The sequence below is a fragment of the Spathaspora passalidarum genome (genome assembly GCF_000223485.1).
Source record: "Spathaspora passalidarum NRRL Y-27907 unplaced genomic scaffold SPAPAscaffold_1, whole genome shotgun sequence".
Taxonomy (NCBI): domain Eukaryota; kingdom Fungi; phylum Ascomycota; class Pichiomycetes; order Serinales; family Debaryomycetaceae; genus Spathaspora; species Spathaspora passalidarum.
In genome coordinates, this window is record NW_006767425.1 from 619,824 (window position 1) to 643,524 (window position 23,701).

Sequence of the window (23,701 nt, forward strand, 5' to 3'; positions counted from 1 at the left end):
TTAGACTGTTAGAAATATTAATTAGTCCTGCACATAGATTTTGTTACGATTCCCAATTATTACTCTAGGGGGTCACACAAGTCTGATAACGTTGTAGAAGTTGATATATCTTGAAGAAAATTCTTCAAATTGACTTGATTTACATATATAAGCCTTGTATTGGTATGTTGCGTCCCCACTTTCCCCTTTTCAGTCCGTTGTTTTCATTTTGTTGATCATTTTCCCCATATGTTTCAAGATTTCTTTTTAGGTTTGAATGTTTTTCTTTTTTTTTTTTTCTTTTGTCATTGTTTCGGTTTTTGGTCTTGAGCCAGAGTTCCATATTTACGTGTCACTTCAATACCCTCGTGGTTAGCTTATTTATTTCTGCATTTATCTTATCATCTTCTTTTTCACTACTTGACAACAAGCACAATATATCAAAGTATAAATATACCCCCTTTATATTTTTTGTGGTTTGCTGTTCTTTCCTCTGCTAGTCTCATTACATTTTTTTATAGTCTTTACATTTAGGGAATTACTTGGGGAGCATATCATAGAAAGGTGGTTAATCAGACGTCACCATATTTAAAGTAATTCGCTATCAGCATATCAAACAAAATGATAAAGGAATCAACACAGTCGAAGCGTAAACCTTCTCATCTTGGAATTCAACAACCAGATGAGAAAGAAGTCACAGGTACAATTGTTATGATGGATGACCCAGATGATGGTGACGAGGATCTCATGTCTATGAAGAGATCTGCAACCGGTATTATATTGAACCCTCAACCTCATGAATCACCTAATGATCCTTTAAATTGGCCAGTTTGGCAACGTGATCTTTGTTTGGCTACTGTTGGGTTTATTAGTTTTATTGGAGGAGGTCAAACACCTTTATTGGCAGCAGGTTTAAACACCTTGCTGCAGGAATTTAACAAACCTTTAACTACCATTGCTTATTTAGTTGGTGGGTTTATGTTATCCATGGGTGTTGGTTCTGTTTTCGCTAGTCCTACAGCCGTGTTGTATGGGAAACGTATAGTTTATCTTGGTGGTACCTTTCTTTTCATGGTGGGAGCAATTTGGGGTGCTGTAGCTAAAGATTTTGGTAATCTTATGGGGGCAAGAGTCATTACTGGTTTAGGTTCATCTCCTACTGAATGTTTGCCAAGTTCTACAATTGCCGAGATCTATTATGCTCATGAGCGTGCTTATAGAGTGGGTTTATATACCATGTTAATGTTGGGAGGTAAGAGTATTATTCCCTTGATTTCTGGATTGATTTTTCAAGGATTGGACAGACACTGGTTATACTGGATTTTAACCATAGCTTTGGGATTATGTTTGGTGTTAATTTTCGTTTTTGTTCCAGAAACTTTCTGGGATAGAACTCCTTTGCCAAACAAAAGATCTCAAGAAGAAACTAAAGCAGCAAGGAGTGTCAAAACCTACCACCCACCAGAATTAAGACCCAACGCATTTGCTTTACACCGTCCATCTCGTCAAGATGTCTTGGATATTCACACTTTATCCTCCACGGAGGATCAAGTACAAGAATATGGTCCAGTAGGTGTCACTGAAACTCACGAACCTCATCTTGAACAGCAACAACAAACTCATGAAAAAGATTCATATATGAAACGAATTGCCTTTTATCTGGGCCGTAAAACTCAAGACAGTTGGTGGATGGTGGCATTACGTCCATTCTTTTTGTATTCTTACCCTGCTATTCTTTATGGTTCCTTCATTTACTCCCTTGCTGTGGTTTGGTTGATTGTCATTTCAGAAACAATTTCTGACATCTTTAGGCATCCACCATACAATTACTCACAAATGACTGTTGGGTTGTTCTATGTATCTCCTTTTATTGGCGGTATCTTGGGTGCTCTTAGTTGTGGTTTAATTTCCGATAGATTATCAAGATATTTGGTTTCCAAAAACCATGGTGTCTATGAACCTGAATTTCGTCTTTTCATGGTTATTCCTTCCACCTTTTTTATTGCATTCGGGTTAATGGGATATGGGTGGTCAGCATTTGCTGAAGATTTATGGATTGGTCCAGTCCTTTTCTTTGGTAGTATCAGTTTTGGTAGTTCAATGGCAAGTACTGCAGCAATTACATTTGCTGTTGATTCTTATAAAGTTTTTGCTGCTGAAAACCTTGTTTCATTCAACTTTCTTAAGAATTTACTTGGGTTTTGTTTCTCGTTATTCAACAATAAGTTTGCAGATAGCCAAGGTTATCGTAATTCATTTGTTGTCTATGGATGTATTCAAATCTTTGTCAGTTTGTGGGGTATCCCATTATATATTTATGGTAAACGTTTGAGAAGATGGACTGATGAAAAAGAAATCATGAGAGCATTGTATCATGTTGACAATATACCCCCTAGTGTTGGAACTAAGACACCAAGAAAGCTTAGTTCGGAAGACGATAGTCTGTTATGATTATTTTAAATACGTTTATTGAAAAAAAAAGTATATTTTAATTCTATTTGATGTATTCATACCCAAGTAAACAGAATCTCGCTAAAGTTGGGATTCTGAGACTTATATATGTCTAGTCTCTCTGATAGAGATTTTCTGTTTATCAAGTCGCTATTGACCTTGGGCATTCCTAGTTGCTCAATTATGCAACCACTGGCAATATTTCCTGCAATACCTGCAACCTGCCAATTTCCTCCACTTAAGTAGTACCCCATTATAAACCCACCACAGAACGAATTGCCTCCTCCAGTTACATCTACTACATTATCCTGGTTCTGGTGGTATGCCGGAAGATCGTAAGTTCTGCCATCCTTGGTTCGGATATGGCAACCTAGTTTACCACAACGAATTACTGTGCCAGAATCAGGGAGCTGCAACCATTGGTTGAATTCTTCGGCTAATTCATCTGGATAATTGGCATTTGTACTTTTAAGCAATTCTCCTGCTTCTTCCAAATTTGGGGTAAATATGTGAATCTTGGGAAGCACGCGTTTCAAACGGTCCAAATTTTCAGACTTGCAATCGTCAGGAAGCGGTTCATAGATAAATATCTTCGCTTCCCTACTTTGGTTATGTTTATTCAACCTATCTATTATTTCTTCACATCTCAGGATTGAACAAATCAAATGATAGCATTTGCTAGATTCTAGCTGCTCAAACTGTAACACATCATCAACTTCAATTTGTTTCTTAGGCGACTTGTAATAAAAAGATCGTACTTCATCTTCATTATACACATTGACACCATGTGTCGTCAATCGATCCTTGCAATCACGAATTATCACCCCAGTAGACCATGATTGGATTTCTTGCTCTATACTTTCAGGGAAGTCAGTCCCACGGTCAATTATTCCCGAGATGGAGTTCGAGTATTTGCTTGTTGCGATTATTCGTGCTCCCATGATGGCATATGGACCAGCCCCGCCTATTTGGTCAAGAACAGGTGGTTTATTCCAAGAAGGCGGGTATTGGATCTCATCAATGATGAACATCCCCAACGTTGCTAAAATTGTTGACATGGTGATCTGCGGTGCTTATCATCTTGATCAGTGAGAAAACAATTGGATGTCAGAAATTTTAGTGCGTCAATTCGGTTGCGGCAACTAAAAAGAAAAATAGTTACAATTTGCAATCAGTAATTGTCCATTGTATTCCATAATTATTCTATAAATATATATATATATATTATTAATAATTGCTGTATAGAACACTTCGCTGCTGGAGAATTTGCTCTCTATTATACCTCAGGATTGGTTCTAGATTTTCCCACTTTTTTTCAATGATCCGAGTAACTCTCGAAGGAGATTTATACCTCTTCTTGATGGCTAACTTCAGCAGTATCATCTTCAGCATCATATTCAGCGTCATATTCTTTCATATAAAATGTTTGCAAGCTATATGCCAATGCCAATAACCCTAAAATAAACCATGAAAGTCCTCCCACACTATAATGTTCACAGAAAGTCATAAGGTAACCCCATGAAATAGGTCCAATGCATCTTGCTAACGAATTCAAACTCAACCCAGTTCCATTAATAAATGCTCTGTGTTTAGGATGAGCTGCTCTGTGCATTAATATTAAAAGATTTGGAAACCCCACCGCGATCGAGCAAGAAGTCATGCAACACAACATATAAAGCAAGGTTTTCGTAAGCCAAGGAGGGTATCTTTCATCATAACCACTTCGAGTGAATATCAAATATGGTAATATGGTATAAGAAATGGGGAAAATAATGGTTGATAAACGCAAAGTTGTAATTGTCTTGTAATTACGATCAAGATATGGGAAAATGAACAAAATTCCAAGAGCACCAATTAAACCAGTGCTGGAAAGTAAATTCCCAATCATATTACTATCATATCCAAACCCACCGATAATAGTAAATGGGAATTTCAACTTTTCAGGCATAAATTGACCAGCTAATAAAACTGGAAGGAATTCAGTATAGATCACATAATGCAAAGAACTAAGAAAGTTTGCAACAATAGTTTGCACAACTTGTGGAGTGAAAATATCTTTCGAGAAAGAATGATCAATGTTAGTAGTGATAATAGATTGGTTAGTAGTTGTTGAAGTAATCATAGGACCTAATTGACTCGAAGAATATCTTCGTGCCATGACTGCCGAATATCTTCTTAAAGGTGCAAAAGAATCGATGGAAGCGGTTTCTGCTTCGTCGTCATCATCGTTGTTGTCATCAGCAGCATCACTAACTGCTGAATTATATCTAGACTGTGAATTTTCTTCAATTAAAGGTGTTACTTCTGTTGTTTCGGTACGGGCCGGGTCGGTGATTCTGTTTGCTCGCTTTTTCTGCCAGGGTCTAACTGGCATTTCATAACCTAACATTTTCAATATGAAATCTCCAATTTCTAATCCGACATCTCTTCTCTTTTTAAATCTATCAGTTGGTTCTTCCAAGAACAAGAATCCTATAGTGAAACTAAAGGTACAAAATAATCCAACCAATATGTTAGACAATGCATAAGGGTGATTATTAAGGAAACGTTCATAAGCCAGATCTCCAGTGGATTCTGCCACTGAACTCATGAAAAAGTTGGCAATAAAACCAGCAGGTTCATCATCTCCACTATTCTTGGGTCTAGTCAAGTACTTTGACCCACCAATCATTGGCCCAATTACGGCTCCTATATTCCATAATAATGAATATGAAGAAAATGCAAGACCTTGATGTTTCTTTTCACGAGCAATTTCACCAATTGCTGTTCTTAATACTGCCACATTCCCATTAAGACATCCCATAAGGGATCTAGCAAACATGGCTACATAAAAGTTTGGGGCAAATCCAAAAATAGTAATTGAAATTGCGGTACCTGCCAATCCACAAAGCATTATCGGTTTTCTTCCTAGTTTATCAGATATTTTACCCCATTGAACACAAAATAAAAATTGAAATAATGCAAATGATGCTGCTAAGTATCCTGAGAATTTGGCAATATCAGCAGGAGTTTTGGCGATATTGAAATCTCGGATCATGAAATATAGATATGGGAATGGTGATGTGAATGCAAGAGGTTCTGAGAACCGCATACAGCTGATGACAAACATCTGCCATATGGGGAACCCTCTCATCTGTTCACGGAATGTCAATTTCGGTGTATCTTGTGGCATTTGTCCTAAAGATTGTAGTGTCAATCTTTTCCTTGGCAAGAATCAATGACCGTAAATTCTTTTTTTTATATGGGAACGATTTACGACGCGGCACCAGTGGAGGTATCTCCTTAAAAATGACTCACGTTTGCGTTCTGGTGAAAACATCAATTCACATTAAAAAACTACAAGGCTTAACAATAGAATAACTACTTTAAGTAATGAGTCAGAATACTTTCAGCTTTGTCTGATTGGTATACAATAACCTTTGATTGTTTATTTCTAGTTAGGGTTTGCTTACTCACAATATCTGCATATGAGACGGAATATATTGATTAGTAATGAATAATAAAAAATACTTAAAGGATAACTGAATTTATCCCCGGAAGTATCATATTACTTCTTGCCAACCCTCTGTGTGGCCAAATAATTACAAGATTAACAAAAATTAGCTCATATTATTTTTGCTCCGTAATCCCTCCACTTTTGTATATGGTAGCTCTGGGTTGGATGCTGCAAAAAACAAAAAAGCATTGCATGAAGTTACATATATAACTAAAGTTTTCGAACGACGGTTTGGTTTTAGTCTTACGGTTAATAGTTACATGCAAATTCCCATTTGATAATAAAATATATAATCTATAACCCATTTTTAGTTCCGATACTAAACTATAACCAAAACTTGTACATTTCTTAAACCTCACCTGCATCTTTTTCTTCTTCTTCGTCATAATCTCTCATATGCAATGCTTGGGTAGTACATACCAAAGCTAATAATGCCAACAAAAACCAAGATACTTCACCCACACTATATTTCTCTGCGGCAGTCATAATATAACCCCAAGAAATTGGTCCAATACATCTAGCCAATGAATTCATACTCAAAGCACTTCCATTAATAAATGCTCTGTGTTTAGGAGGTGATGCACGATGCATCAATATCATAATAGTAGGGAAACTGACTGATGCCGCACAGGTATTGTAACAACATAAACCGTAGAGAAGAACCAGGGTTAACCATGGTGGCAAATTGGAATTATAGCCACTTCTTGTAAAAATTAAATAAGGTAAAATGGTATAGGTGATCGGGAACAATAATGTTGACAACCTTAAAGTGGTTATGGTTTTAAAGTTTCTGTCGAGAATTGGAAACACAAACATCACACCAAGTGCACCCACCAATCCTGTAATTGAAAGTAAATTACCAATAGTGCTACTATCATACCCAAAACCTCCAACTATTGTGAATGGGAATTTCAACTTTTCAGGCATAAATTGACCAGCTAATAAAACTGGAAGAAATTCTGAATAAATAACATTATGCAAAGCAGTGAGGAAGTTAGCCATGATTGTTTGAAGAACTGGTGGAGTGAATATCTCCCGTGAGAAAGATTGTTCAATATTTGTAGTAAGAATGGAGTTATGTGTAGCTGAATGTGAAATCATGGGGCCCAACTGAGCTGAAGATAATCTTCGCACGAGGGCATTTGAAAAAGTTCTAGAAACGGGGCCAAATGAATCGATTGAAGCACCATCATCTGCGTCTTCCTCATCTAATGCGGAATAAACTTGTTCTGTTGGAACTGCTAAATGATCTTGAATCAATCTGGAATCCTCTGTTGGATCTTGTGTAGCAACATCATTTAAGGACTTATTTGCGCCTTTTTGTGCTTTTCTAATTTGCCATGGTCTTGGTGGTCTTTCGTACCCTAACTTTGAAAGTATGTAATCACCAAGCTCCAATCCGATATCTCTTCTTTTCTTAAATCTTTCATGTGGTTCTTCTAAAAACAAAAACCCGATGGTGAATCCAATCATGCAAGATACTCCAACAACTATATTAGATAAGGCATATGGGTGTTTTGTTATAAATCTTTCGTACAACAGATCTTGATTAGAAACAGTTTCCGATACAGTGGCCATGAAAAAACGAGCGACTAAAGGCACATCTTCTTCGCCCCCACTTTTAGGTCTTGTTAAATATTTTGAACCACCAATCATTGGTCCAATAACGGCACCTACATTCCACAAAAGTGTAAATGAAGAGAATGCAATACCTTGGTGTCTTCTTTCTGTGGCTATTTCTCCAATTGCTGTTCTTAATACTGCCACATTTCCGTTAAGACATCCCATAAGTGATCTTGCAAAAATAGCAACATAATAATTAGGTGAAAATCCGAATATTATAATAGACAACGCGGTTCCGGCTAATCCACATAATAAAATTGGCTTTCTTCCGTGTCTGTCTGATGCTTTACCCCACTGGACGCAACATAAAAATTGGAATAATGCAAATGAGGCAGCTAAATACCCCGAATATGTAGCAATATCAGCTGGGGTTTTTGCGATTTCAAAATCACGAATCATGAAATAAACATATGGGAAAAGTGATGTGAATGCGAGAGGTTCTGCAAATCTCATCAAACTGATTACAGCCATTTGTTGCAAGGGAAATCCTCGCATTTGCTCACGAAATGATAGCTTATTTGTAGCTTGTGACATATTCGAACTGGTTCATGTAGTTAGTTCCCTTTGTTTTGAAAAAGTCTATAAACCTGAAGAACACAGCGATTTGGTGCCATATTTATAATATTTACACGTACAATGGCTAAAAATTTTTTTTGTGGTGGCTAAGTGACGCAATAAATTGATTTCTATTATCATTGAATTAGCTATTGTTTAAAAAAATATGGGTAATTAATAAGCAATGACTACACCCGAGTAATTGCTTCTGAAGTGAGTCACAGTTCAAATACTGCAAAAGTGGTTTGTCAGAATAAGTAAAGTGACTCTTCTAGATGAAGAAGTTTCTGAAAGGTTTTAGATAATTTTTAACCTTAAAAAAAGGACAATGTTGCAAGATGCAGTAACATGTAAACATTGATAAGCCACCTTAGATGCCCCCCACTTCGTTTAATTTGTCAACGCGGTTGAAGAGACAACTCACTAATGTCATTGTTCAAAATTCAAATTTGAGATTGTGGAAAGATGTCTTTTTTACTCAACATGCATCGGTATAATTTCCCCATTCGGTATTTACACAAAGTGACCATTGCGCTCCGGCGAAATTATAGAACACCGGAGCAATAGACTCAATATGAATTACTAATACCTTATCGATGTACAACTTTCACCCCACATTCAAACTTTCTTTAAATATGTTTCAGACATGGAAATTATCTCATAAGGCTTAACTAACTCTGATTCGCAATAATTGGTTATTGTGCAGAGGCCCTAATATTTGTAGTCGTAGTTTCTTTTCTGTAACCATTGGGTATCCTTATTGGAGTCAAATTATCTTGGTGTAGTTTATATTTCAATTTTAATAGCATATGAAGAACTATAATGCTACTTAGATACTATAAAAATTGCTGATAAATCTGTATCTTCTTATGGTGATCAAAATTAAAGCTAATTCTCAAGAATTTTTTTCTGGAAAATCAACGAAATTTTGTGGAAATTGGTCAAATTTCTTTTGCAATCAATTCTTTCTCTGATTGAATAAATATTCAAATTAAAACATATTAGCATATAAAAAAGCATATGAATTAGATGAAATACTATAAAACGTCTCAATTTTAGGAAAATTGAAGGAATAAATTCAACAAATAGAAATCTTTTTGGTAGCGCAATGAAAGTGTACACAAAAAAGCAATTTCGCAATTTTTAAAAATAAATTTGCCCGCTTGGCCAAGTGGTAAGGCGCTCCACTCGTAATGGAGCGATCGCCGGTTCGATTCCGGCAGTGGGCAGTTTATTTTTCTTTTTTGATACTTTGTTACTACAGAAGGATAGGTATACACCAAGATATCTTAAATTAAACTATATTACTGCAATTGAATTATATATTCATTAGACCTATTTAGAAACTGTTGATGAATGAGGGGGCGGGGGTGGGGCAGTAACACTTTCCGAAGAATGAGTTTTAAATTCATCGTCTTTTATTTTTGATTTTTGCAATTCTTCATTCATATAGTCGCTCAATCCTCCAAGGTCAGCGGATAACGCATGCTTCTTCTTTCGAGCAGTTGCTAATCTAGTAGGCGATCTTGGGGTACTTGCAAGTGGTGGAAGAGTGGTTGTAATTGGGGGAACATTTGGCGGTTTAGGACTGACTGTATTATTAGCAGCAACTTCAGATAAAGGAACACTTGGAGGAACAAACACGGATGGTTGAGAATCAGGTTTTTGGTTAAGGTCATAAGTAAATTCTTTATTTGACTCAAAAATTGGATTCTCAGTAATTGTGTTATTTTCGAACTTTCCTATCACTTCTGGAATCCGATGTAAATAGCCATACCCGACATCACATCCCAATAATCCTTTACCATGTCCAGAACCCCAACTTCGACAAAGGTTGACAGTGACAGGACGAAGAATATCATATTCATGATTATAAACGTAAAAAGTTATGGGAATATTGTCTTCTTTTGAAATTGAATAATGATAGTTGTAGTAGCTCGAAACTGTCTTTGACAACAATGCTTCACCGCCTCCTATTATTAAACCTTTACCATATTCATCATCAGGATATGCTGAGTCGCATCCGATAATATAGTCGGAACGAGGAACTAATTGAGCCATGAAAGCCGGAGACCCTTGATGGGTAGTCAATATCCTCCATACAAATGTTGCTGAATTCAAATGGGCAGATTGTAAAGTCAAACCAAATTGTTTGAACTTATTTTCAAACAATTGTTGTACTGATCCTGTTTCAGTGGTGGTGGGAGTTGCTGTGGGAGGTGGTTGAAGTGGTAGGACAATCTGTCTGACTACCCCACCTTTGGCACTCCAGACATCAACAATAAGCTCTTGATCATGTTGAACCAATGTTGAAATCTCTTGCAATAACAATTCAAAATTAATGGATCCAGCTTGTTCACTTGTAGCACCACTACCATAGTTTAATGTTCCATCATCACTAATACTGTACGTGTAAGTGGATAAAGAAGGATAGGTCATAGGCAACTCATGATTATTTATTTTTATTATATAATCAAACCAGGACTCGAAACCTTTGGAATGGGCAATTGAATGAGGATTAACTTTCAACACTCGAAGACCATACCCCTTGTTATTTATTTCTAGAGCATCTTTAAAGTATGCGTCATTTTGGATAGGTTGTTCTTGGGGAACATTTCCTTCAAGTCTGTCAACCAATTTCTTTGCAAAGGAAAACATTTGAATGAATAGAGTGGATTAGATGTAGATAAATGTGAGAATGTAACCCTTGTCTTAAAGAACACAGTAATACAGTTCTGATATTTTTTTTTTGAGTCTTAAGAACAAAAGTTTAGGCAAAAAAAAATAATTTACTATTTTTTTTTTTTACAACCAATTTGTTTTCTAGATAGTTTACATTAAAATTATTGTACATATAAAGTCATTAAAAAAAGAGTCTAAAAGGTAAGACTAACTTGAGTTAAGAACCCCCGCTGAAAATGCCAAACTCCAGGTTCTACTTTGTCCATTATCCAAATAATCATTTGTGAAAGAATCGGATGCAAAGAAGTTATACGAGGAATTAGGATCGAACAATGCTTGATTCAATCTCAAGATACCAGCCCATCCATCTTTGACGTTATCGACAAATGTAGAAACTTGATCTTGCCATTCTTCTTGAACATATGAAGAAATTCTAACTAAGGATGAAGCAGGTGTAATAGGAAGCATGTGAATACCGTGAACATATTCAGGGTGTGTATCAGGAGTACCAAAGTAAGTTGTGTAGTCAACCTTGTTTTCAAAAAAGATACCACTAACCTTGTTGGGCAAGAATGATTGTGGTTGAACAGTGTTGTCAGACTTGTAGTAGAAGTATAAGTTGAATGCACGAGACATAATGGATAACATTAAACCACCTCTGGCTTCCATTGAATGGTCACCAATAACATTACCCCATAATTTCATACCATATGCAAAATTTATATCTTCAGAACTTGATTCTTGGTTCTTACCATCTCCACTAGCAAACAAACCAGCAGCCCAGGAATGACCATGGTACCAGTCAAACATTCTGGAAACAGGGAAATAGTTATCTTGTTCAGAAGGATTAGCAACATCTCTAACCAATGCATTAACCCATTCCTTGTTGTCTTCAGCCCAAGTACCATTCAATTGTTTGTCAACGTAACCAACAATAGCTGCAGCGTGAATAAAGTAACCGTAGTGGAAGTGATGGTCATTATAATAAGCAGATCCGAAATCAGCGCCGGTATCCCCATTTTGAGCGGAAGTGGATGTGACTCCACCGTATCTAGTATCATACATCAATGGATAATATTGCTTATTGCTGATAAATGTTGCAAAGGCATCCTTCATTGCCTGTAAAGTATCTTGGGTAACTTCCTTGTCTTGGATAATATCGTTGACTACCAAAAGAATATAAGCATATTTGTCAATAACCTTACCAGAAAAGTAGTTGGAATCCATATTCTCGACAGTATCTGGTATGTTTACCGCCAATTCATCATTGGCAGCCTTAGCAAATAATTGCAATTGAGAAGTAGTGTATTGCAATTTCTCAGTCATAGTTTGAGACCAAGGCAAGAATTGAATGTTAGTGTCGATTGTTTCAGCAAAAATCAATTCATTGGTCAAAAAACCGACCATATTACCCTTGGTTGTGGAAGCAATGGTAATTCCAGTATCTTGCAGAGTAACAGCACTAGTTAATGATTCGAGATGATGTGGTAAGGCAAAAATAATTGGTTTACCACTTGATGAAATTCCCGAAGTTTCATAGACAATCGAGTATTGAGCATTTGAGTCACAAGATACAGAACCTTCAACATCAGCAGTGGTAGCATACATACCAGCAGCAGCATCATAATAGGAATCTTGAGTGTCAACAGATGGTGCAACAGCAATTTGGATAACCAAACCATTGACATTTTTATTGGCTTGAAGATGATAGAAATCCTTGACTTCCAACTTAAAACTAGCATCCACTTGAGGTAATGTAATATATATCAACCATTGAACACCATTGAATAAAGTAGCACGGTATTTGATGATATTTGGAGACAAGGCAGCTGAAGTTTCTAAAACTAAACTTTCAACACCATTCATGGAATCTAACTCAGCAACTAAATTACCATTATAAATACCCGTAACAAAACCGATACCCTCCACTAAAGGAATATCCAAATAGTTTTGTTTGTCATTTTGTGTACTTGTAAGTGTCACCAAGGCAGATAAACTCCTCATGTTAGAAACTCCCATATATAATGCATTTTCATCAAATGATGTAGCTGAAAAGATAAGTTCACCAACGTTGGTAGGATTACCATAATATGAAGGAACACCGACGTTGTTTGTATTCTGAGAACCAAATATTCTGTCAGAAATATTGGTGTGTTGTACTCCAAACCCATAATAATTTGTTGTGCTCCAATACATTCCGTAAGGATAAGTCCACACCATATCAGTTTGAGATCCCAAGAATAAATTAGAATAAAACTTGTTTGTACCAATTGGAACCCCTTCATTAGAAACACCAGCAGGAATAGCCAATGGCAACTCCTGAACAGGAAATAACAGTTTAGGATCGCTAGTGGAAATAACTTTAAATATATCACCAGAATAACAGGTTGCAGAAGTAGGTTGTGAAGCAGTAGATAAAGATGAAGTTGAAGTGGTACTCAGCAGGGCTTCAGTTGTGGATGTGCTGCTAATTACAGTAGTGCTTGCCAGGACAGTACTTAAGGATGAGAATTCAGAAACCAATGTTTTAGTTAATGTTGTGGAATTGGTATATAACTTGGAAGTTATTGTTGTTGTGTTGGTAATCAAAGTGGTAGAATTGATGGGATGGACACTAGTTATAAGTATAGTGCTGTTTGAGTAAGCTGATTGCAATGACCTAGATGACAGATTGGAATAACTCGCAGAAGTAGACGAGGAAAGTGTCACAGGATTGGTAATTGAAGAAGTATCAATTGTAACAGGTTTACTTTCACTGACAACTGTTTGAGAAGCAACTGGCTTTGATTTAGTAGATGTAATACTTTCAAGTGTGGTTTGTTTAGAAATTGTTGGGGACGGGGTGGAAGTAGCTTTAAAGATTGTAGATGATGTAGTTTTAGCAGTTTTAACCAGGGGAGTAGCAAAATAAGTTGGATCATAAGTTGGATCATATGTTGGATCATCATTCCTTATGGTATAAACATTACATGCGCGATTCAGACACATGGTTGTAGTAATGTACTTGTTACCAGAAAGAGGATCTGGTTGGATTCCTTGATAATCAGGGTCATTTACCTGACTTCCTGGGTTATATGGGTCATTAGAAATTCTTTGATTAGTGGGGTCTTCTAGGACAAACACTATTTGAATTCCTGTTTCTAGACCCTCGGGATTTCCTGGTAAAGCTTTCGAAGCTTGGTATTGTAGGCACGGAGAGGACACTCGTCTTGTCTTTGTTACAGTGACAGTATAATCTTCCTCGACAGTATCAAGAGAAAACACTCCAGCAGCTAGTGTTGACGCTGTTAACAAATATTTTAGATTGAACTTCATGTTGTGATTATTGTAAGAGTTAAAATTGTAGAGTAGGAAAGACAAAAATAATAAGGATGATACATTTTCGGGGTATTTATGGGAAAATTTAAGTTTCTTGTGGAGGGCTGGTTATTGCAATCTGACCGTGATTTAGTTCTGATATATGTCAAGAAAAACTCATTACATGCAGCTTAAAAATTAAATAAAAAAAATACAGATTTTGTGTCTCCGGAAAGATGGTGCAACATAACCTTTTTGATTATTCTGCTTGCAAATTGTATCGGCTAAAACTATAACCCTAAGATTGTTATCATTCCACACGTGTAATACATTGTTTGGTGAATGCACCTACCTATTTTGAGAAATTAATTTATTGTTTCAAGTGCTAATATTTTAAAATCGCTTATGACTATTTGTTTATTTTCAAATTGACGTGGTTTGTTTGAATGCATCTTGGAAGATTTTCATGCTTGCTAAAATGCCCAGTTTGTTCGCGCAAGAAAAAAAAAAATATTTGGTTGCAAATTCTTTTTGTGTACTGTAAAATAGACGGTTTACGGAAAAATAAACATTTACATGCAAACCTTATCTGGAAAACTTAGATTAGGTTAAGATTCAACATGTAAAAAGTGATCTGGTTGAAGTATTACTGAACTTAGATTCATATTAAGAGAACTTCACACAAACAATGTATGTGATAAGAAGAAAAGTGGTCTGGTAATGCAACAGAGATTGTTTGAGCGAAAACAAATGAAACCGATATAAAACAAACTTTTTAGAAAAACAATTGACGAAGATTATTCTTGTATTGTATAGACCTTGATAGACTTTTTCTAACTAATTCACAATATTGAGGAAACAATATCTGGTTGCTACTCGAAATAATCAAAGCAACACAAATAGAACAATAATAACACAAAATCATGGCCACTATAGGATCTTGCTATTTTCTTTAAGCCACTATCTCGTCAACTAGAATCTAATTACATAGTATTTCATACCATGAAATCGAACGACTTTCTGCCAAAGTTGAGATTCTTTGGCGTAATTCAGCCTCAAAAAAGCTTGTTTGCACTAGAGCTATGCTACAATGTTCAAATCGACATTGGTCCTACTTTGGGCTTTCACTAACTAAATATATAGACGATTGTGTATTCTTCTAATGAATTGGTTGTATATTTCTATTAGTTATACATCTACTTATAGTTTGTCTATACAAGAGTGTAATTAGAATTAAATACACGCGGGTTGGAAAATAACGTTGACTATATTTTTTCCAACCAGAAAAGAAAAAAAAATTGTTTACATTTCCGTAACCAGAAAAAAAAATAAATTTGGCAGCCAGCCTTCCAGGTTCGTTTTTTGGGATCAATTTCTGTCTTGGAAATACGTTTCAAAGCTTAGCCAAGATTTACCACAGCCCAAATAGGTTAGAAGATAATCAAAACTGGACGCGGTTGTTCTACTTTTTAAAAACACGCGGTTGCAGATGCCAAGTGAAAGGTGGTACGATGTGCCCAGCACATTCTTGTTGGTGGTCATTTTAATGATAGGAGAAGCTTCGAAGTTTGTGCTAATGTCTAAGTCCCTTGGCGTTCGCGTAAAGGTATAGGGCTGTTATAGCATATGTTCTTAATAAGAAAGTTCAGAGGTGCTACATTTGATAGGAATGATTCATTTGCAATCATATTGACTAGAGACCCACGTCTTTTTGATTATCTTTTTTTTTAACTTAAGAGTATTAACGGATATTGGTAATTATCCGTTTTGATCTGCAACATTTTTTTGATGATGCGCACGACTTCGTAAATCATAATTTTTGACCCCCTAATTAAATCAACTTCTTGAACCCCACAAGTTGAAGTATCCCCCAAGCACTATATGAGTTCTAAAGTTGTAATTTTAGGGGCTGGAGTTAGTGGATTAACCACAGCTCTCGAACTAAAGCGCCTGAATCCCAATGCAGAAATCACAATCGTGGGCGAGTTCATTCCTGGAGACATTGATAAATCATATACTTCCCCATTTGCAGGAGCTAACTGGCAATCATTTGCAACATATGATGATACAGAGCTTCAGGAGATAGATAAAGTTGGATACAGCAAATTCTTACAGCTTGCTAATGTGGATTATAGAGCAGGTGTTTGGATCAAGGACAACATATCTTACTTTACCGACCATGAGATCTCGTCTAAAGGATCAAACTTCAGAGAATTTCTTCCTTGGTATAGAAACTTTGTCGAAGATTTTGAAATTATTGATAAGCATAACCTTCCTCCAGGAGTTGCTTTTGGTACTAGATTTAAGGGTGTGGTTATTTCAGTCCCAACTTATTTGAAGTTCCTTGTTGACCAAAATAAAGAGATAGGGAACACAATTAAGAAGATCAACAAGGTAAAACATATTGAAGATGTCAGGAAATTTCATGCTTCTGGAAAAGTAGCAGACTACGTGATAAATGCAACTGGATTACTGGCAACTTCAATTGGAGGTATCGATGATCACAAAGTGAATTATACTGTGAGAGGTCAAGTATTACTTGTAAAGAACAATGCTAGAGACTTATTGACAGTTGAAGGGTTTCCTGGTAGGGAAAACGAAATGCTCTATATGATGCCTAGGGTTGAAGGTGGAACTATTATTGGAGGCTGTTTTTATGAAAATGACAAGAACTCTGAAGAGGACACTGAATTGACAAAGAGGATTATCAAAAGGGCAATCAGATATGCGCCCGAATTGATCAACCCAAAATACAAAGGGAATCCTCGGAAACTTGAAATAGTTCAAGTTAATGTGGGTTTTAGACCATACAGAGTAGGGGGAGCAAGAGTAGAAGCTGATAAAAAGTACGATTGGCTTATTCATAACTATGGTGCTGGAGGTGGAGGTTATCAAGGAAGTTATGGGTTTGCTCGTAAAACAGTAGAAGTGCTTAAAAAGAAGACTTCGCAAACTAAACCAAAATTATAAGGTCATTGTTAGTCTGCATCTGCTGCATATATAGGATTCCCAGAAACGAACGATTCAAGAAATTTCTTGAATTGGAGCTATTCTCTCTCAAATATGCATAATATGAAATGATATAGTTCTTAGATTAGTAGTTCAGTCAAATTATATTTGACATATCGTTCATTTGAATTATATTTAGTGCTTGTCTGGTCATATCCTGCATATACATTTCCAAGTTTAGAGATTAAAGAAAAAAAAATTTTCGTTACACCAAATGGAGCTTTACTATCACTGGACTTAGTGTACTAAAGACAAAGAGAATAGAAGAGCGATGAGAGCAACACAAGTCTTAAATTTCCAAAGTACAGCCCTGTCTTCTTTAAGAAGACCTTGGCAAAAGTATAAAAATGGTCAATTATGGTATGGTTTTATCAAATCTGGTTCCAAGAGACATCCAATAACCACCAAACAAGGTAACCACACTTTCTACAAAGGTACTGGTTCCACAGGTGTAGGGAGATTAAATAATAAGGGTCAATATATCATGAATTGGGATAAAGTAAGAACATACGTGGTACCATCTGATTTGAACTCTACTGAATTGAAAGCTCTTGTTTCTCCAAACACTCCACAGATTCGTCTCACCACAGAAGGCTATAAAGATGGAATAAAATCAGCAGAATATGCGTTTGATAGTATCATCAAGTTTGTGGAATATGGTGAAGAATATGACCAACAAGACCTTGAGAAGCAGGATTACGAAGAAAGAATTGTAAGTCCAGAAATCTTAGAGAAGGAGAGTGCTGAAAAATTGGAATTAAACACAAGCAAGGAATAAGCCAAATTATGAGCTTTATCCAATGTTATGAATAGAAAGATATTTCTACTGTAAATAGTCAATAATATAGACATGATGCCAAATATAATACTTTGTAAACACATCCGAGGTTTTCTACCACGTGACTAGAATATTTTCCGAGGGTATGCGTCCTAACTGAAAATTAATCTTGTAATTATCTATCCAGATTCCACAACAAGACAAACAAATGAACAGCACCATGTCTTCAATCAATGAAATAGACGAGAGTAGGCAAACTACTGTCTCGCCTGGAAACACTCCTGAAACGAGCTTACCTGCCGAGAAATCAACAACACCACCAGCAACAGATGCCATGGAGACTGATGATCCCGAAGGTACTGAAACCCCAGCTGTTGATGGTGAAAACGAACCAACATCAACAGCAGAAGCAGAAATCGAAACAGAAGAGGCAACAGAACAGTCGATGTCTCTCCCATTGTCAAAAATAAAGAGAATATTTAAAATGGATCCAGAATATCTTGCTGCTTCACAAACTGCTGTTTATACAGCAGGGTTAGCCACAGAATTATTTGTTCAATACTTTGTAGAACAGGCAAGCTTGCAGGCCAAAATGGATAAAAGAAAGAAAATCCAATATAAAGATTTCTCCTCTGCCGTTGCCAGTCATGATTCCTTAAACTTTTTGAGTGATACCATTCCTAAAACCCAACCAATTGGTGAATTAATTCAGAACAAAAAGGTTAATATCCCAGGCTCTGCACCAGGTAAAGTTACAAACTCAACTGGAAATTCCAGCGATAATACTTCAAGACCGGCAGAGATTTTATCCAAAGGGCAACAAACGCTCCATTTTCCAATTGCAACTACACCAAAAGAAGACAAGCCAATCCGCAAAGCTGTTATCCATGATCTAATAGCAGAAGACGAAGCAACTACTACCGATGATGCAGAAGGACTGACAGATGTTGTAATGATAGATTGAGTTTACTTTTCTAAGTACTATAAATAGATTCTATAATTCATGACTTTGTAGCACCTCGATGATACCAGCAGTATCTCTAGATAAGATAAGATCTTCAGGAATCTTTAATCTGTGGCATAAACTAACTACGTTATACCTGACAATATCAGGTATGGTTCTCTCATAAGCTTGCACACCGGTGATTAAAAATTTGATAAGGACATTTCTTAACTTCGGGTGTGTTCTAAGAGGGCTCTGCAGCACTGTCAACAGTCTTTCTTTTGAAAGTTCATCCTTAGTACCCTTGCTGGATATGAGCTTGGAGTGTTCAGACATAAATTCCCAGGCTTCTTGAAATTTCCTTGCAAAAAAGTATTCCTCTTTGCTCACATCTTCAGTTAAAATTTCAGTTACAAATTCCAATGATTGAAACATCAAATTTGTTTCTTCCAGAGTGTATCCAATAACATCAATGTTGGGGTAGGTGGAAAGTGATTTAGATCCAGATATTAGAGTGACCAACAAGGGCCAATTACTGGCAATTACTGGTAAAACCAATTTGTAATTAAAACAAAGTAATGGGAATATTAAACGTAAAGTTTTTATTATTTGAGCTCTCAAAGAAAAAGATGGTTGGGCAATCAAAACGAATCCATAATTGAAAATTCTTTGCAAGATAAAATATACCTTCTTTGGAACAACTGACTGCCACTCTTCTTCTTCTTCCTCCTCTTCTTCTTGCTCCTCTTCACTCTCATCCTCATCATCAGAATCTTGCAGTATCTCTGAAAATGGGACATCTGTTTTTCTCTTGAAATATTCCTTAGTGCTATCATATTCAACAACTGAATCAAGAACACTTCCGGCACCCAGGATGAGTGCCATCATTTGCTCTTTGCTACTCATCCCCCAGGGTTTATATGATGAGGAATTTATATTATCAGCACTTTTAATCGTTTGCCTTGAACCATACTGTTTATTAATCTGTTCAGTTAATGATTCAAATACAACAAAGAAAGATTCAGCTAGTTTGTTGTAGCCATGGTATGTGTCTAAAAGAACAAACATTTCAGTTAGAATATCAGTAAGTTGATTAGATTCTAACAACTGAATCCCAGTAATTTTAATTATAATGACTAAAATACCTGGTAACACTGGAGTCAAGTTGCTTGCAACTGACATTTGTAAACTTAAACTATCTATCAAGTAGTCCAGATTTTCAATAATCAATTTCTTCATCGAATTATCGTAATATGCTTCTAATATAGATTTGACGGTGTTTTGAGCAACTTGTTGTACTCTAGGTCTGTTATTGTAGGTTAATGATTTTATTAAAACCAAAAGATTGTCCATGAGAAAGTCAGATTGGAATTGTTCCTTAGAAAGTTTTCCTGCCAATTCGTTGATTGCATCAAGAGCACAACAATATATCAATTCATCCGAAACATTTAGCTCACCATCATCCTTGGAGCTGACCGAGGATATCAATTCTTCACTTTTAGCCAATACCAAGTATAGAGACTCCTCACCTGCGTCTAATTCTTCATCAATATAGCTTGATTCTTCTTCAGTTTCTGTAAAGTCGAGAAACTTATCTGGATCGAACTCATGTTCCTCTATCGACTTCGAAGACGTATAATTTTTGATTAACCTAGTGGCTATCCATAATGATAAACTAGTTTCGAGCGAATTATCATCACAATCCATAAAAATATCTTCCAAGTCATTCAAGGTTGAGTCTGAATCATTTCTAAATCTCAAATTTGATAAAAATTGAATAAAACCCGCAACTTTGAATTCAATGAGCTTGGTACCAATTCCAAGTGTAGAAGATTCCTCAGAATTAGCCAAAATCAGTGCCTCATTCCAGTTTCTTGATATTAATTGGAGATTGTGAATGTAGGAACTTGTGGATTTGGTCAATGTTTTATTTTGAGTTGCAATGTTATGTACATTCACATATTCTGGAAGCTCGATAGAGTCTAATTTGTTTGAACTTTCACCTTCATTTAGTGGAATCAAGGTATCAGAATTGCCAATCTTGGAGGCTGATTTAGAGTTCTCCAAGTTGAATCTGTCTAACATATGTTGACGAAATAACTTCAATGTAAACTTCCTTAATTCATTCAAAACTTGATAATCAGTGGATTGACTTCTAGATAAATCAAAGAGTAATTGAAAGTTTAGCTTTAAAGAAGCTATAGTCATTGATACTTTTTCTTCATCAATTGAGAATAAAGTGGAAGTGAGTTTGTTTTGTAAAAGGTATAGCAACTTTGAGTGAAGAATTTCAAAAAATGCCATTGCTTTAGAATCATCATCTAAACATAAACATAACATGTTGCTTATTGATGATATTTTGTCATTGATATCCTTTTCCTCACCATACGAAGAGGCATATACCAAACTGGAAAGTATATCGATTGATAAGGACGCAAATTCTGTAAAAAGAGTAGCAAAACAACTGTTTAATATACCTGAAACAAAATTTATTACTTCGTTGTATAGTTCTGGTTTTGATTTTAGTCGTTGCTTGTTCTTTTCCGAATGCAATATGGTTTTGAAGAATACAGTTAAACTTATTTTCAATTGTTTCGATGTTGCCTTTACCCAAGATAAAGAACGGTGATCAGTTTCAGTGATTGTAATATTGCACCTTTCAGTTGTGGCTACCTCATTAGTATTCCAAACCACTTCAAGATCTTTCAAGTTTTTAATATGGTGAACATCTAATTCGGCATGTAGTTCATTGTCGTTGAATGAATTACAGATAATAAAAGACAATACTTTCAATATGCGAATGGTCAACTCGGCTGGAATGTTTGAATTTTTAGAACCGAATGTGGTAACTGAAGAAACTATACCAGGTAAAATTTGTGACTGCTGACTTGAAGTAAGGCACTGAACAAGTTGAAGTATTGTATCAAATATAATTTCCAAGACTTTAATTGCTTCTTGTGAATTTGGGGTTGTAGATCCAATAATATCTATAACAATTGATATAGAATTGCTTAGAAAAACAAGTCTTTTCCCTTCACCTTGAAAGTAAGATCTAGTTAGCGTTTTGGAAATACTGAATAATGCCAGTATAGAAGACAGTTTAAATTGTAATGATTTTTCACTTAGCGATGTTTCTTGTGCTTTCGTATCAAATCCCAGGAGATATACCAATAATGGGAATAACTGATCGATCAAATTGTAATTAACATTGAAACTCCATGCATTGTCTATTAGAAACCCAATAATGGCCAAAATATGCTGAGTAATAGAGTCATCCAAACGGGGAAATTTCAACAAATTTGAAATTGGAAAAAATATATAATCAGCAACTGTTTCTGGGAGTCTATATATGACAACCTGATCTTGTGCCTCTTTCAAATGTTTATATAAAGCAGCTTCAAGTGAAGTTAAAAGTGATCTAACTTTATTGATGTTAAATTCAGGAGCATTCAATACTTGGGACAATTCAACGCAAATTGGCTTGATTTTTGAGAATAACAGTTGAGCTAATAATTTTCCAGCATCTTCGCCTATTCCAGATCGTAGAGGTAACATTGGATCTCATTCTTGTGATGGAATATGTTGTTCAAATGAACTCTATAGTTCTGTAGTTGGGTTATTGCGTTTTTACAACCATCACGTGACATTCTAAAAATTACACCTGGTTAAGTATATTTTGTCCTGATGCGAAAATATTTTCAATTGAAAAATTTTTCAGTTTTAAGGAAATATATGAGAAACTACTTCTTCTTTATACCCTTTACTAATAACTACTACTAATAAATATAAATTGTACGTACTACCTTCATATTTAATGATGCCCCATGAACCAGACTGATATATATATATCAGTCTAACCTACTAATCTGTTCACTTTTTTTTTCATTATGCAAGGTATTTGAATCAGTATGTCTTTGGGTTACTTTACAGGATTTTGAACAAGGATTTACCTTTCAAGTTCAGGTAGGGCTAACGTATCAGAGACTAGTGATACCATTTACTTTGGGTTAAACAATAAGTTTAACTATGCTCGTGACTCCGAATAAGATATTTGGACACTCATGTGGCTATTCATGTTTAATGAAAAAGTTTAATTTATACTAACTTTGAAATAGAATAGAAAATGACTAGAACTTCTGTCTTAGCTGATGCTTTAAATGCCATTAATAACGCCGAAAAGACCGGTAAACGTCAAGTTTTAATTAGACCTTCTTCCAAGGTTATTATCAAGTTTTTAACCGTTATGCAAAAGCATGGTATGTATTTGGTTCCAACAAGAGTATGAATCATTGGGTGTTTTTTTTTCTTTTAGTTTAATTTTTTTTTTACTCCGAATTGATAACTGGATGGATTGATCGGTGTTTAGTCCCTTTCTGTCTTTTAAGTATTCGGGAGAATAATTTGGAAATGCTTCTTACACGACGGTGATATTTTTCAGTTGTTTCAGTCGTTTACTTTTCCTTTACATTTTCTTTTTATACACCATGATGATTTTCTTATTCCAATTGAAAAATCAGAAATACTAACATTTTAACTAGGTTACATTGGTGAATTTGAATACATTGACGACCACAGATCTGGTAAAATTGTTGTTCAATTAAACGGTAGATTAAACAAGTGTGGTGTTATTTCTCCAAGATTTAACGTCAAAATTAACGATATTGAAAGATGGACTGATAACTTATTACCAGCCAGACAATTTGGTTACGTTATCTTGACCACTTCTGCTGGTATTATGGACCACGAAGAAGCCAGAAGAAAGCATGTCTCTGGTAAGATTTTGGGTTTCGTTTATTAAAATACTTTTCTTTATATATTGTATCATTAGTCTATTTTAATCTTAGGTATTTCACAATAAATGTGTTTTTAGGTGTCAATTAATGTTCCT

General features: G+C 35.6%; 11 protein-coding genes across 11 annotated transcripts; 5 read left to right on the forward strand and 6 right to left on the reverse strand. All coding sequences in view use genetic code 12, as the record gives it.

Moving 5' to 3' along the window:
- Positions 1-600: 600 nt before the first annotated feature.
- Positions 601-2,430, forward strand: HOL4 (Hol4p; the record flags this gene model as incomplete). The annotated part of the gene is made up of 1 exon (XM_007372258.1): positions 601-2,430. One exon carries the CDS (start codon positions 601-603, stop codon positions 2,428-2,430), a length of 1,830 nt encoding a protein of 609 aa, XP_007372320.1.
- A 56-nt stretch (positions 2,431-2,486) lies between these two features.
- On the reverse strand, positions 2,487-3,488 carry MAK32 (Mak32p; the record flags this gene model as incomplete). The annotated part of the gene is made up of 1 exon (XM_007372259.1): positions 2,487-3,488. The coding sequence occupies one exon, from the start codon at positions 3,486-3,488 to the stop codon at positions 2,487-2,489; it is 1,002 nt and encodes a 333-aa protein (XP_007372321.1).
- A 287-nt stretch (positions 3,489-3,775) lies between these two features.
- SPAPADRAFT_47977 (MFS transporter) lies at positions 3,776-5,602 on the reverse strand (the record flags this gene model as incomplete). Its single annotated transcript, XM_007372260.1, has 1 exon — positions 3,776-5,602. The coding sequence occupies one exon, from the start codon at positions 5,600-5,602 to the stop codon at positions 3,776-3,778; it is 1,827 nt and encodes a 608-aa protein (XP_007372322.1).
- Positions 5,603-5,725: 123 nt separating this feature from the next.
- On the reverse strand, positions 5,726-8,114 carry SPAPADRAFT_58033 (uncharacterized protein; the record flags this gene model as incomplete). The annotated part of the gene is made up of 1 exon (XM_007372261.1): positions 5,726-8,114. One exon carries the CDS (start codon positions 7,502-7,504, stop codon positions 6,275-6,277), a length of 1,230 nt encoding a protein of 409 aa, XP_007372323.1.
- Positions 8,115-9,439: 1,325 nt separating this feature from the next.
- Positions 9,440-10,762, reverse strand: SPAPADRAFT_132416 (uncharacterized protein; the record flags this gene model as incomplete). The annotated part of the gene is made up of 1 exon (XM_007372262.1): positions 9,440-10,762. The coding sequence occupies one exon, from the start codon at positions 10,760-10,762 to the stop codon at positions 9,440-9,442; it is 1,323 nt and encodes a 440-aa protein (XP_007372324.1).
- A 157-nt stretch (positions 10,763-10,919) lies between these two features.
- Positions 10,920-14,130, reverse strand: ENG1 (endo-1,3(4)-beta-glucanase; the record flags this gene model as incomplete). Its single annotated transcript, XM_007372263.1, has 2 exons — positions 10,920-13,431; positions 13,468-14,130. 2 exons carry the CDS (start codon positions 14,099-14,101, stop codon positions 10,994-10,996), a joined length of 3,072 nt encoding a protein of 1,023 aa, XP_007372325.1.
- Positions 14,131-15,938: 1,808 nt separating this feature from the next.
- On the forward strand, positions 15,939-17,217 carry DAO1 (Dao1p; the record flags this gene model as incomplete). The annotated part of the gene is made up of 1 exon (XM_007372264.1): positions 15,939-17,217. The coding sequence occupies one exon, from the start codon at positions 15,965-15,967 to the stop codon at positions 17,051-17,053; it is 1,089 nt and encodes a 362-aa protein (XP_007372326.1).
- An 87-nt stretch (positions 17,218-17,304) lies between these two features.
- On the reverse strand, positions 17,305-22,368 carry SPAPADRAFT_145555 (uncharacterized protein; the record flags this gene model as incomplete). Its single annotated transcript, XM_007372265.1, has 1 exon — positions 17,305-22,368. One exon carries the CDS (start codon positions 22,366-22,368, stop codon positions 18,865-18,867), a length of 3,504 nt encoding a protein of 1,167 aa, XP_007372327.1.
- On the forward strand, positions 17,322-17,950 carry MRPL27 (mitochondrial 54S ribosomal protein mL41; the record flags this gene model as incomplete). The annotated part of the gene is made up of 1 exon (XM_007372266.1): positions 17,322-17,950. One exon carries the CDS (start codon positions 17,364-17,366, stop codon positions 17,868-17,870), a length of 507 nt encoding a protein of 168 aa, XP_007372328.1.
- On the forward strand, positions 18,073-19,929 carry HFL1 (DNA polymerase epsilon noncatalytic subunit; the record flags this gene model as incomplete). The annotated part of the gene is made up of 1 exon (XM_007372267.1): positions 18,073-19,929. A coding segment is annotated over one exon (671 nt), but the record flags the coding sequence as incomplete, so codon positions are not given.
- A 568-nt stretch (positions 22,369-22,936) lies between the features above and the next one.
- SPAPADRAFT_58042 (40S ribosomal protein uS8) lies at positions 22,937-23,611 on the forward strand (the record flags this gene model as incomplete). The annotated part of the gene is made up of 2 exons (XM_007372268.1): positions 22,937-23,069; positions 23,352-23,611. 2 exons carry the CDS (start codon positions 22,937-22,939, stop codon positions 23,609-23,611), a joined length of 393 nt encoding a protein of 130 aa, XP_007372330.1.
- Between the last annotated feature and the right edge of the window lie 90 nt (positions 23,612-23,701).